Source organism: Mus caroli, unplaced genomic scaffold, assembly GCF_978045245.1.
Source record: "Mus caroli unplaced genomic scaffold, Mus_caroli_1 scaffold_2, whole genome shotgun sequence".
Taxonomy (NCBI): domain Eukaryota; kingdom Metazoa; phylum Chordata; class Mammalia; order Rodentia; family Muridae; genus Mus; species Mus caroli.
Window position 1 is genome coordinate 97,312,551 of NW_028227257.1, and position 12,627 is coordinate 97,325,177.

At 35.3% G+C, this 12,627-nt stretch overlaps 1 protein-coding gene across 1 annotated transcript in view; it reads right to left on the reverse strand.

Annotated features, from left to right (window-relative positions):
• Fsip2 (fibrous sheath interacting protein 2) overlaps positions 1-12,627 on the reverse strand; it is a 68,741-nt gene that overhangs the window by 24,313 nt on the left and 31,801 nt on the right. Inside the window, exons 15-16 of the mRNA XM_021156571.1 lie at positions 11,120-11,153; positions 427-9,373 (exon numbers count right to left, since the gene is read on the reverse strand). Of these exons, the coding sequence (XP_021012230.1) occupies positions 427-9,373; positions 11,120-11,153 (8,981 nt within the window). The remainder of the gene's footprint in view (positions 1-426; positions 9,374-11,119; positions 11,154-12,627) is intronic.

Consider the following 12,627-nt stretch of genomic DNA (forward strand, 5'->3'; position numbering starts at 1 on the left):
GTCAAAATATGTGATGCTATTCTGCATTTACTTGTAAGGTGTAAAGATTTGTGTTATACTATCATTTTGAACAAAATACAAGTGCATCAACTCCAGTTAGATTGATGATAGACTGAATCAGCAGAGACAAGGGTAAGTACTTTGTACACTTATTAATTCATGGTGAGTGCTCAACCAAAATTCTCTATTTTTTATCTTCCTCTTATCTGCAAGCCTACGGAAAGAAAATATCTTCTAGATTCGATGCATTAATAGTTAGGTTAGCAACATTTTAATGCACCATGAACATTTAAAAATAATCAGTTATTTTACCTTTCTAAAGCTATTTTCAGAAAATCAAAATGTACAAGACAAGAGATCTTTTAAATATCTTTTCTTGTTTTCCCTAAATTATTTCAGTTTGAAAACTAAACTTTTCTTACTTACCTCCAGTTTTGAAGTTCTTCAAATGTGTGATCACAGATGTTGTAACATGTCTTGCAACCAAATGCATTTCATTTGGACCAAGTTCATGATCAGCGAAAACAATGGTCTTGGTTTCTTCCACAGTCTCTGTTGTCATTTGGGGTTTTTTATTTTTCCATTTGTGTAATAAAGAAAAATCCTCTTGGCAGGCTTCAAGACCTTCACTTTCCTCCTCCTGCATGAGGGTTGTTCGGCTATACCATGTTTTGAGCAAAGTTTTCTCTGTATCTTTTTGTCCTTCACATACTTCAGACAAAGGAATTTGCCTTGACATAAAAAATGGTTTCATGGTCTCCGTGCTTTCGTTAGTGTTTGGTTGATGGGGAAACCCATAACTTGACAGTACTGTGTTTACAATATTTTCTGCAGCTAAACATATTTTGAGAGGGGAAGCAGTTGTCTTAATTTCATTTGGCTCAGCTGATTTGGTGGTCTCATAATGAAAAACCCTTGGATTTTCACGTTTCCCTGTTTCTATAAATGACAAAACTTGTTTTAGTGATTCTTCTGTGGAATCGTTTACTTTTTTAAATAATTTTTGTAACACACTCCCTTCAGGGAGAAAGTTGTGAGCTTTTGTGACTTGCTCAAATGGTGTAAAGTTTGGTTTCCTCCAGCCGTGGTCCTGTGCTTTGTGTCTAGAACCTGATGGCATAGCTTCTGAGTTGGACCTTCCCATTGGCTCTAAACTTTTATTTCTGTTTTCTACACAGGAACTGATGTGTGAAGATGAATTAGATGTGGTGCTATACTTTTCTTTCATATCATCCTCGGAACTAAACCCCAAGCCTGACACACTCCCTTGTGGACTCCTCCTCGTCCCAGGAGTGTCACTCGTGTTTGATGGAGGCATTTTCACAGGAGTTGCAAATTCAACCTGATTAACAATGTAAACATTCTCAGTTCCTTGGAACCAATTTTTGGTGGGAAGGTTTTTGATCAAAGACTCTTCGAAATGGGTGCACTGGTCTATCAGTGTACCAATGATCTCACTTGCAGTGATATTTTCTTTCAGTATGCTAACTGGAGATGGTTCCATTTGGCTTATTTCTTTGTCTAGCTTATTCTTGATTATCCTTAGCATGCCACTGACAGCAGTGACAGAATATGTAAGTAATTCTGAATGGAATAAGTGAACCTGTAAGAGTGTATTCTGTCCATTGTCTTTGGATATAATAGTGCCTGGCTTGGACTCATCACCAAACTTTCTAAATGGTAACTTTGGCAGTATCTTTTTGCTTAATTGTCTTTGTTGCACTTGAAAGAGATTGTCTATTGGCATTTTCACTATTTCAGAAAACTCATATTTAGAGATATGCTTAAACTTCAAGTCCACAAATGACTCTAACATGTGTAAAACTCTTTCTACAATCTCATGTACAATTTGGTTGCTAGGGCTCATAGACACTTGGACTGTCATCTTTGAGTTACAAGTCTGTATGCCACCAAGGATGTGCTTGGTGGGAGCCCCATGCCTACTCTTGCTGGCACTGTGTTCTTTCCTACTTGTTAGAATTCCATTACTATCCTGAGTAGGCATCTGAGACAAGAAGCACAGCTGTAATTTTTCAAAGAGCATTTCAACAATTTCTCGTCCAAACATATTGATTTGCGCATTTGTGTCCTCGGCTCTAGTAGAGACACCTTTAAATCGGTCGTAGAGTCTGTTTTCACACTCTTCAAGAGGTGGCAAATTTAAAAGTGAAAGTGAATACTCTAAATCTTTGGCTTTTATTGAAATTTCAGTTAAAATGTTTTCGGCTATGGTTAAAAGTTTAGACTTTTCAGTTTCTGTATCACTTGTTTCTGTTTGCCATTTGTCAAACATTTTTTTCAATATACCTTCTTTAGGAAATATCTGTTCTAACTGTGAGGAAACATTTTCTAAATAAAAACATGGTTGCTCCGTAGGATAACCTGCACCCAGATTCTGCTTGGATAGGCGACGATCACTCAGACTTGAGATGTTAATTGGAGAAGCCAAATTGTCGTTGTTTGTAATATATAACTCTTGTAACACTGCATTAACAATTTTACTTGCTTCAAGGATTTGACTAGATGCTAAGACTTTCGTGTTAAACATGGCTCTGTGTTGTGCTGCTCTCTCAAGACTGCTCAGAATTACTTGTAAAATGTCAGTTATTATATTTGTGGCATATAGTCTTAATTCTGAAACTGGTAATTTTGTTTTCAGTGTGGTTTTGGTATCTTCCACTTGTGGAGTTTGTGGCAGCCCAAGGGCGGTTTTGGATCTGCTCTCTCTTGGAGTTTTCTCTCCAGCAGATAATTTGTTCTTGATTTTGGTCTTAGTACTGCTAATACCAAGGTGTGGTTTTGTTTTAAATTTAGAGAGAGAGTTGATTTTTGATCTCATTTTTAAACTTGCTTTACCTCCTGGCCTTGGGCTGTTCTTTGGGCTGAGTTTGGCATTATGTAGTCTAAGAAGATACAGGTCATCATAACTCCCTTCAGGTGGATAGCCCTCTTCTAGATGCAGGGAGACAAAATTTAATAACTTTTCTAAAACTATTTGAACTAAATATTTTCCAATTTGCAATGGTGAATATGGCAAAATGGTGTTTTCTAACACAAGAGCATTTAAATTGTCCTCATGAGGATGCATCTGTGGTACCCCCAGTCTCAGGGGACTACTTCTTTTTCTTGTTGGCTTAGTTTCTCTAGAGCCTGGCAGTTTTACCGAGGAGCTATCGCTGCTGTCATGCATTTCTCCCCCTCTCTTGCTTTTATTATTTTTGTACAAGGATGTTACAACCACAGAGTGCATCTCACTCAAAACATTTTCAAGTATATCATTTGATACATTGTTAATTCGTGACTGAAAGAATTTCTTCTGTGTTGTAGCTGCTGTTTTACTTTTAGACTTAGACACTGTGTAGGGGCTTTCATTAAATGGGGCGATGTGGCCTATGATTTCCATTATCTTTTGGCTCAGCTTCTTCAAAACCTCTTCCACTGTCCTGAGTATTTCGGTTTTTTCTCTTGGTTTTGATTCTCCTTTTCTCATAAATATTTCTTCCAAAACATCTCTCTGGCTTTCTTTTTCTACTGTTACTTGGTTTTCTTCTAAGGAGTCATTTGTAAACTGTGGCGATACAGTAGCTTTTTCCTTCTCTTTGTATCCCACCAAATCTTCACTTGATATGGTTAACTGTGAACAGCTAGAGTTCTCTGGTGAGGATAAAAAGAATTCCTTTATAGGTTCTTTATTGGGTAAAATCTTTAAGATATTATTAACAATTTCACTCACAATCATATTCTTTTGAAATAAAATGTGGTTTGAATATGTGTGCATACTTTGTACTTCTAAGTCTAAATCATTTTTGATAAGCTTCAGAATAGTACTGGCAATGAAGGCAGCATAGTCCTTAAGGCTAGTTTGTGATAAATGGGGTGTAGTTCCAAAATTTTCTCTGCAGCTGGTAAAAATGGGTTCTACAAGCTCTTGGCTAGGGACTGTTCTAGTTGTTAATTTTAGGACATCCACATCAGATTCAGCTTGGCTTGGTTCATGAAAAATGCAGTTGTCATCTTTACCATTTTCAAATTGTGGGCTAACAAATACATTTCCTTTAGACTGAAATGCAAGAGTCATTAGTGAGTTTATTCTCTCTGTGGCAAAAGACTGTAACCGATTGAAAATAGGTTGAGTAATGCGGTTTGCGTTTTCCTTGCATGGGTCAGGAGCAAGTTCCTTGGTGTCTTCTTTGCCATTTACAGGTACCTGATAAACATCAGGAGAACCCAAATTCTTATTTTTTGAATGTGAAAAACGCCCTGGTTTTTCTTCAGTTCTTTGTGTTATAGAAAGAGGCTGTTGGAACTGTGGTTTTGGAAAAATATCATAGATGGCCACTCTTGCAGGAGCAGAGTCCTTTGCATTTATAGCAAGCACAACCAAACTTGTAAGGTTATGAAGCACAATATCCACTATATCTTTGGACACCAAAATGACATCTGCTTTAGGAACTGAGACTTTAGGGATAATATTTGTACCCATAACTACTTGTTCAAAATTTGCTTCTGAGTGTTTTACAGGTATACCATATTTCAGGGTAGGTGTAGCAAACGAGAGATTATTCTGATACACAATGTTTTCATAAATATCACATAAGATTCCTTCAATGGTATCTTGAATTTGAAACTCAAGTATTTTTCGATATTCTCTTTTATTGACTAGTTGTTCAATAATACCAACTTGCTGATCTGAGTAATGCTCATTGTCAGAACTTTTCTTGTCACACTTACTTTTGCATGACACAATATCAAGCACCTTGTTAACAACCTGACTTGCAATATTCTCAGAAACTACAATGTTATTTGTCAAGAGAGGACTTTCTTGTTCTTTATCTAACTCATGTTTGATGCCTTGTAAAATTTTCCTAGCCACATCTTTTGCATAAATATTTAATTTAGACAAAGACAATTGACACCAGGAGTCCATCTGTTCTGGATTTCCATGATCCACTAAACAGGGAAGTTGATTATCAGAATATGAATCTTTGCTTGACAATGCTTGGCTTAATGACCCCTCTTCTTGCTGTACTGGCAAAGTCACTGGAACTGTGAAGTTGACTTGGGGACAGAAAAGGGATTCTACTTTGGAAGCAGCAAAAGTTTCTAAATTTCCTAATATTGCCTGCACAATATCTTCAACTACATTTATTTTGATCTGCTTGTCAACATTCCAGCTGGACTGAAGATCACATACATTTTCATTTAACCCACTGACAGGGGCATTTCCTCCATAGGTACACTCACGGAAAGAAACACTGGCTGAAAGGATCATGGTTTTGCCTCTGTTTTCACTTACATGTCTTTCTGTCATGGCAGCTGAATAAAGCTTATGAAATACCGTCCTAACAACATCATTTACCACTATACTTACATCTGTGTCAGATACTAAAGGGCCCATCATTTGATCCATAAAGTGAGCAGATGTTTGAGTAGAGGATGAAGGAGCATTTTGTGGCATTCCACTAAAATGGGCACGTGAGAGTGAAAAAACATTTACTTGATTGATTAGAGCACTTTGAAAAATTTCATTCAAAATATTTCTTATAATGGGAACAATTGGAGATCTGTGTGGTTCTTTGAGTTTCACTTCAATTTTGCTTAAGGTTCTCTCTAGACCCATCTGGTCAGTAGAAAGGGTTCTAGTTTCCTCATTGAATGATGCGGCATCTCTGATAAGTTCTTTATTTTGTGTGTCATCATCTAGAAATGAATCTGATTCTGCACCTCCAGGAAGAAAATTTCCATAAGTTGGTCGGTATCCATAATTTTCATTGCTTTGGTTCTCAGATTCAGGTTCAGCAAACATATCTGAAGATACTACATCTAAAATTAAATCAATGATGTTTGTAAGAATTTGTGTCTCCTCTGGTGATCTCTTTTTATCTATCTTACAATCATCGGGTGGGTTCATATTTAATTCTGTTTGAATGGCTTTCAAAATACCATTTGATACCTTCTTTGCATGACTGTATAAAGTAGATTGCAATGATTTATCATGAGAATCTGCAGGAGAACTGTTGCCTTCACATTCCCAGTCCACTGTATGCTCTGTTTTCTTTTCATCATTAAGAATACCAACATTTTCTACACTTCCACTTGCAAAATGTTCCAGTTTAGCAAAAACCATGTTGAGAATATCTGAAGCAATATTTTTCAGGTTTTGGGGACACATTTCTTTTGGGATCTCTGTTTTGGAAGGCGTTGGAAGATCATTTTTTGCTTTGCTTTTGGTCACCTCTTTATTATCCTTCATAATTTTGGAAATTATGTTAGAGATTATGTTCGTGCATTTGGCCATTTCCTCCATGGTTGAAGCAAATGATAGGTTGTCTATGTCAAGTGATTCGGGAACAGTTTTCGGTCCAGAATTTACGATGCTGGTATCAATGTCAACATCACATAATTTTGCAAGGACATTTTCCAGAATTGCTTTGGAAATGAGCTGAGTATTAGACATTGTAGGAGGATCCTTATCTATGGTTTCTGTGTTTTGATGACTGCAAGATGGCTGAGGATCAGGATGATCACCTGTGAGCTTGCCTAACATTTCATGCAGTGTATCCCCAATTTGATCTAACACCTCCAATTTGGAAGTGACCTTGAAATCCTTTTCATCATCTAAGCTGTGCTGAAGGCAAGGTTTAGCCAACAACTGGCAAAAAGAATTTTTATCCTGTTTATTTGACAAAATACATTGTTTATGAAAATTGCCAGACTCACATATAGATGTAGATAATGTTTTATCTGTACAGGTTGAAGTATTTTTTTTATCTTCATTTGTATTTGATATCATTTCACAAATGCATGTCAGTAATGGACTTTCCATAATGTCATCATTGACACTGGTGACATGGGACTCTACAACTTTATTTGAATCAGTGAACCACCCTTTGTTTTTATGGCACTTGGGGTGATCTGTCTCCTTAAGATTTGGTTTTATTTTGTTGACTTCTAGTTCACTTTGTATAGCATGCAAAATGATGTTGACTATTTTCATTGTGTAAGTACTAAGTTGAGAATGTAATGATTTTTCTATCAGTGAAGATTTGTTGCCTATCTGCAATTTTGGACAAACAAATAACTTCAGCCTTTTAAAAATTGTATTAGTGATCTTATCAGTAATATCATTTACACGCTTTGGTTCACATTTTCCAGATCTTAACTGGGAAGTCTTTTCATGCTCCATGTTGAGAGAAGATAAATATTTCATTTTCTTTTCACTGTCAAACCATACTTTAAATGGCACTTTACTTGGTGTTTCTTTGGATGTGTGGGCAGTTTCAAAAGGATCTACATGAGTGGGATGAACTGATGTAAAGGCATTTTTAATGGTATTAGGAATGTATGTTGAAGCCTTATGAAGTATATTTATCACAGAATCTGTTATTTCATGTGCAAATGCACAAATTTCTGACACAGAGAACATCTGTTCCATCCATTCTTGATCTGATAGTCCTTGAGATTTTTCAGAGACAAAAGCAGAAGCTCCTTTGCCAGTTTGGCTTCCTAAGTGACTAGATGAATCAGAAGACATATCCTTAAGCATATCTGTTAAAATATGTTTAACTATGTTTTCTGAAGCCTTTTGTATTTGGTGCTTTTGATCTTGGCTGAAAATGGAAGGTTCATGGCCTAAGCAATGTTTTGTCTTCACAATGTCTTCACTACTAAGAGACAACTCTAACTTTAATCCCCAGTCATGAGATCCAACTTTGTTTTGAAAAGTAGATTTTGTTGGCAGTTTATTACTTCTTTTGGATTCAAAATAAGTATCTCTCTTTTTAGGCCAATAGTTGGGAACCTGCTCTTGTGATTTTGATTTCTCATCATTGAAAGATGAATCAAGCACACTTTGCACAAAGTTATCTATTTCCTCGTCATCATCTTCAGAATAAAGGACCATTCCAGGAACATTAACGGGTGGAAATGGTCTTTTAGACTTAAGATTGTTAAATGGTCTAGTGCCAGTGACTCTATACTTTTCTTCAGGGTCAGAAAGATTTCTTACTCTAGGTCGTCTAGGTTTTTTAGCACCTGCTTTAACTGGCTGCTGGTGAAGCTGAGTTAAGACATCATCCAGCAGCTGAAGAAGGACTACTGTTTCTTCAGATGCAATAAGTCTCTCATTATTGAGTTCAGTTTGGACATAGCCTAGTATAGTGCTGATTGCTTCTTCTACATAACCCACCAGAGAGGACTGTGAAAAAATACTTGATATTAAGCTTTGTATCTCTTCTTTCACAATTTGATTAGCAGGATCAGATGCAAAGCTAGCTTTCTTCTGCTCAGTTTGTTGATGGACTTTATGTATTGGCTCTGTCTTAGTTTGTTGAAAATGTTTAGTTGCGTCTTCTGGAGGAACTTCATTTTTCTTATAAGATGCAAGAATCATCAATTTTTCTAAAATGGCATGTACCATATCATCTGCAACATCACACATTGGCTCCAAAGTATAACTCAGTGTCTCTTCTGAAGGTTTTGTTTCTATGGAAGAAAGATAGTCACCACTAGTTGATAAACTTGGCTTAATATCAACTGACAAGTCTTCTTGTGAAAACATCTGCACACATCTTTTCTCAACAGCAGACTCCAGCTTCTCAAGCATGTTTTCTACAATCTCTGAAGCTACTGAACATATGTCAACATTGGAGAGTAACTCTTCTCTTTCAGTTTCAGACTGATCAACAAAAACTTCAGCAGTCACAGAAGAAAGAGAAGGAATGGCCTGGCTTAAGTCAGACATTATTTCTTGAAAAATACTCTCTAAAATAAGTTGTGTTTCTCCTTTCAAGTGACATTTAAAGTTTACAAAGACATTCTTTAAATTTTTAATCTGATCCATGGCCTTTGCTTTTTTATCACATAGCAATGAAATCTCTAAACTCTCTGTTTCTGTGGTAGCATCTTTTGATTTTTTAGTGCATGTTTCTAATGATGTTAAGAGGTGACTATCCGATTTACTACTTCCTATTTTAGGAAATTGATAGTCCAAGCTGGTTTTTTGGTAATTGACTTGTGAAGGCACAGACTGTCCTTGCCTTTGATATGTTTGGCCAATAACTGTTCTTTCCACGTGTGCAGAAGGAGGTTTCAAAGGTGTAGGTGGTTTCTTCATTGGCATGTCACTGGCAAATGTACACGGATCCACTGGAAGTGTTTTAGCTGTGTAGTTTCTGTATGTAAAGCCTTCACTGCATGTACTACAGAAGCTTGAACTATCTGAAGAAAGGTCGGAGTAATCAGTCACTGGGTATGTATTATTCTGTACTCTTTCTTCATATTTTGTGATGGCTGGATATAATATACTGGTTACTGTAGCTACAACCCAGGTCATTATGTTTTGGATTATGCTATTTAATTCCTCAGAAGTTACCTAGAAAGAAGATGACCATATAAAAATGTCACACAAATATTTACTCTAAATTTTGGAGACAGGGGGTTTCATTCAAATTTTTATATTAAACAGTTCTTAAGTAGAATGCCAGCATGATTTATAAGAAAATGACAAAGAATCTATTCCGAATTTCAGACTGTTTTAAGCTGGTTTGTTTCATACTAGAGAGAATTATTTTGAGTACAAAATTTTATTTATATGACTTAAGAATCTATATATATTGATTCCCAACATTTATTATCTAGAAATCAGAGCACATTTCTATCTAGTCCCTTCTCATAAAGTATTTTTGGAGCAAAAAACCACTGTGGTATTCATTGCTCTGATACATTTTTAAAAACAGTTAACAATATATTCTAAGTATTTATGTAAACAAAGGTATTTTGGATTTTTTAGAAGTACTTTTTTTAGCTTATATATGAGGATAAAAAAATCAACTTCATATCTATTCATTGCCACAACATTAAGTACACAATCTTTATTCATGGAATATAAAAACTAGCATGTTTCAGACTGACTTTGGAGCAAATCTAACTTATCAATACATATTATCCAAGAAAGCAGAAAATAAATGACATGAAAACACAAGACATGGCCATAAAGCTGACAAGCGTTGGTCCTGCTCAAAAATATATCTAAGGTAAACTGATATTCATATTTTAAGTCACTATTACAGGAAAGGCTGACATTTATGCAGCACAATCTCCCCTTATCCATTTTTGGAGCTCTTGGAACTTTGCAAACTCCACCTAGCTCTAATCCCCCAAGTAGTTAAAATTGTTTTTTCCTACTATAATAGATGATGGCTAACACAGATTATACCCACAGCAAGTATAAAAGCAGTTTTTACATAAATACCCTTTAGCCAATAATTCTATTAATAATTCATACATTAATAATTCATACATAATAGAAGAAAATTATTCTAAATGAACAATAGAGTGCATATATAAAATATCTAAACTTTTTTTTATCATCACAAGATATAATGAATGGTAGAACAACATTTTTCTTAAGCTAGGTGAAAGAGAAAGCATTTCTAATTTTAATATAAAGGAATCTCAGTTTTTCAGCTTCTTTCTATTATAATGGCAAATAGAGAAACATTCCTTAAGTTGAAGTTTTATTTGTGCCTCATTCCTTATGAGCTGAGCAGGATTCCATGGAGAAATGCCCACTGCTATGCTATTCTTCAATGTCCCTGACTATTCTGGCTAGACCTAGAGTTCAGTCTCATTAAACTATGTCATCTTTATTTATTTATTTTTTCTGTTTTGGGTTTTATCTCATAGGTGAACAAGTATCTACGTGTGAGATCTTAGGTAGCAGGTTCTTCCTATGAGAACTGCTACAGTCTAATGCAGGCATCTCAACTCAATCTACAGAATTCACCAGCAATATCTGCAAAGCTATGCTGGTTAATAATATCCCATGTTAGATGAGGTTTTGCTATCTCATGCTGCTGGTCAAGGCTGATCTCTGAATGCTTTCCCACTCTACACCCAAGAGGCTTTCCTAAAGTGTTAAGAGTATCTTTTCAAAACAACCTTGGACTAATAGAAGACTATTAAAATTACTTAAAAATAAACTTCTATTACAATAAAAGGCAAAAAGTAATAGCAACAAATATCAGCAGATGATTATTAGTATATGATTTACATTTTTTTCTAGAATGGAACACAGTAATTAATATAATGTCTTATTGGTTTACTTTATAATACATACTTTATCTTTCAAGCAATGTTGTAGATTTTGTTGCCTGTAAAATCAAGAAAATAGTTATAATTGAGTTAAGTTAGGACAAAGAATTTATGAAGATACTTTCAAAATTACTATTATCTATTCAGTTTCTTTTTATGAAAATTCTTCTACATAAATCCAAACTACCCTAAACTTTATTTTGCTTTATTCAATGTTCCTATTTAGTGTTCTGCTATGATGTGGGCCTGTAGTCTAAAAACTGGGCTTCAGTTATTCAGAGGAGTGAAATCATCATACCTAGATTATACACAAACAATGCCTAACTCTGGTAGTTGGAACTCTGGTATACCTTATCTATGTTTACTCTGTGAAAAAGAATACGAGCAGTCTTTGATCTGCTAATAGAGACTATGGAATAGTAAGTTTTTTGATCATAGCTCTTTGGTAATCTTGTATCTGCCTATTAGACTCATATAAGCCCCATAATCTTTTTGCTACGACTCATAGTAGAAAATGAGCATGTGGAGGATTACTATTTTATAATTATAGGTTAGACTGATGGGTTTCTGGCAACATTCAATACTAACTTCAAGCATCTTTGCGTAATGATGTGATGAACGCATTTTTCTCAAGTGTTGCAATTAGATTTACTTCCAAATTTTATAAAGTCAAATTGCTACTCCTTTTAATTTCCTTAAGCCTATACATTTTAAACATTTTCTCTAAATATGAAACTAGATTGCGAAAACAAAAGCTGTCTAAATATTGCAACTTATTTGTGAGAAAAAAATAAAACTTCAATCATTGAAGCTTAGACATTGGCTTGGGGGCCTGGCATAATGTCTGGGTAGGAAGTTGAGGTAGGGAGATTGAGTCCATGCGTTCCCAGGTAACTGGGACTATGGGAGGAGAGGAGAGAGGAGGAAAAGAGGAGATAAAAAAGAGGCTTGAGGAGAGAGGAAAGAAAAGGGAGACAGGGGAGAAGGCGTAAAAGTACATAGACTACAAGTTCTTCTCAGATCTGGTTTGTTAAATTAACTCAAAGTCCCACACTTTCCTTGTTTTATTTATTTATTATTTTAGATTTTCTAAACTTAACATTCAGATGTTTTTTCTGTCATAAAGCATAAAATAGAATACTATAGCTCCCTCAGTAACAGAGTGCCATAGGTCTCAAGTAGGGAGCAAAGACCTATGCAATCACTAAATCTCCAGCATCCATAGAAACAATTGTTTTTAAGGTAAGTCATAGAATCAATAATACTATAAGATAAAAAATTTCAGAAATTCACTTTTTTCATAAAAGAAATGGACACTGGAAAAAGCACTCAGAACTATAATTCTGCAATTCGGAAACATATTTGGAGGCTTGCAGTATCTCAAACATTTATTTTAGAAGGATGTGAATATACCATGGGGACTTTTAAATTAGCCTATAAAGATTCCTTACAGACAATTCGTCATAATCACAGTGCACTAATCCTGTGCATCCTACTATTTGCCTAACATCTGTCATTAGTCCTTAAGCACAG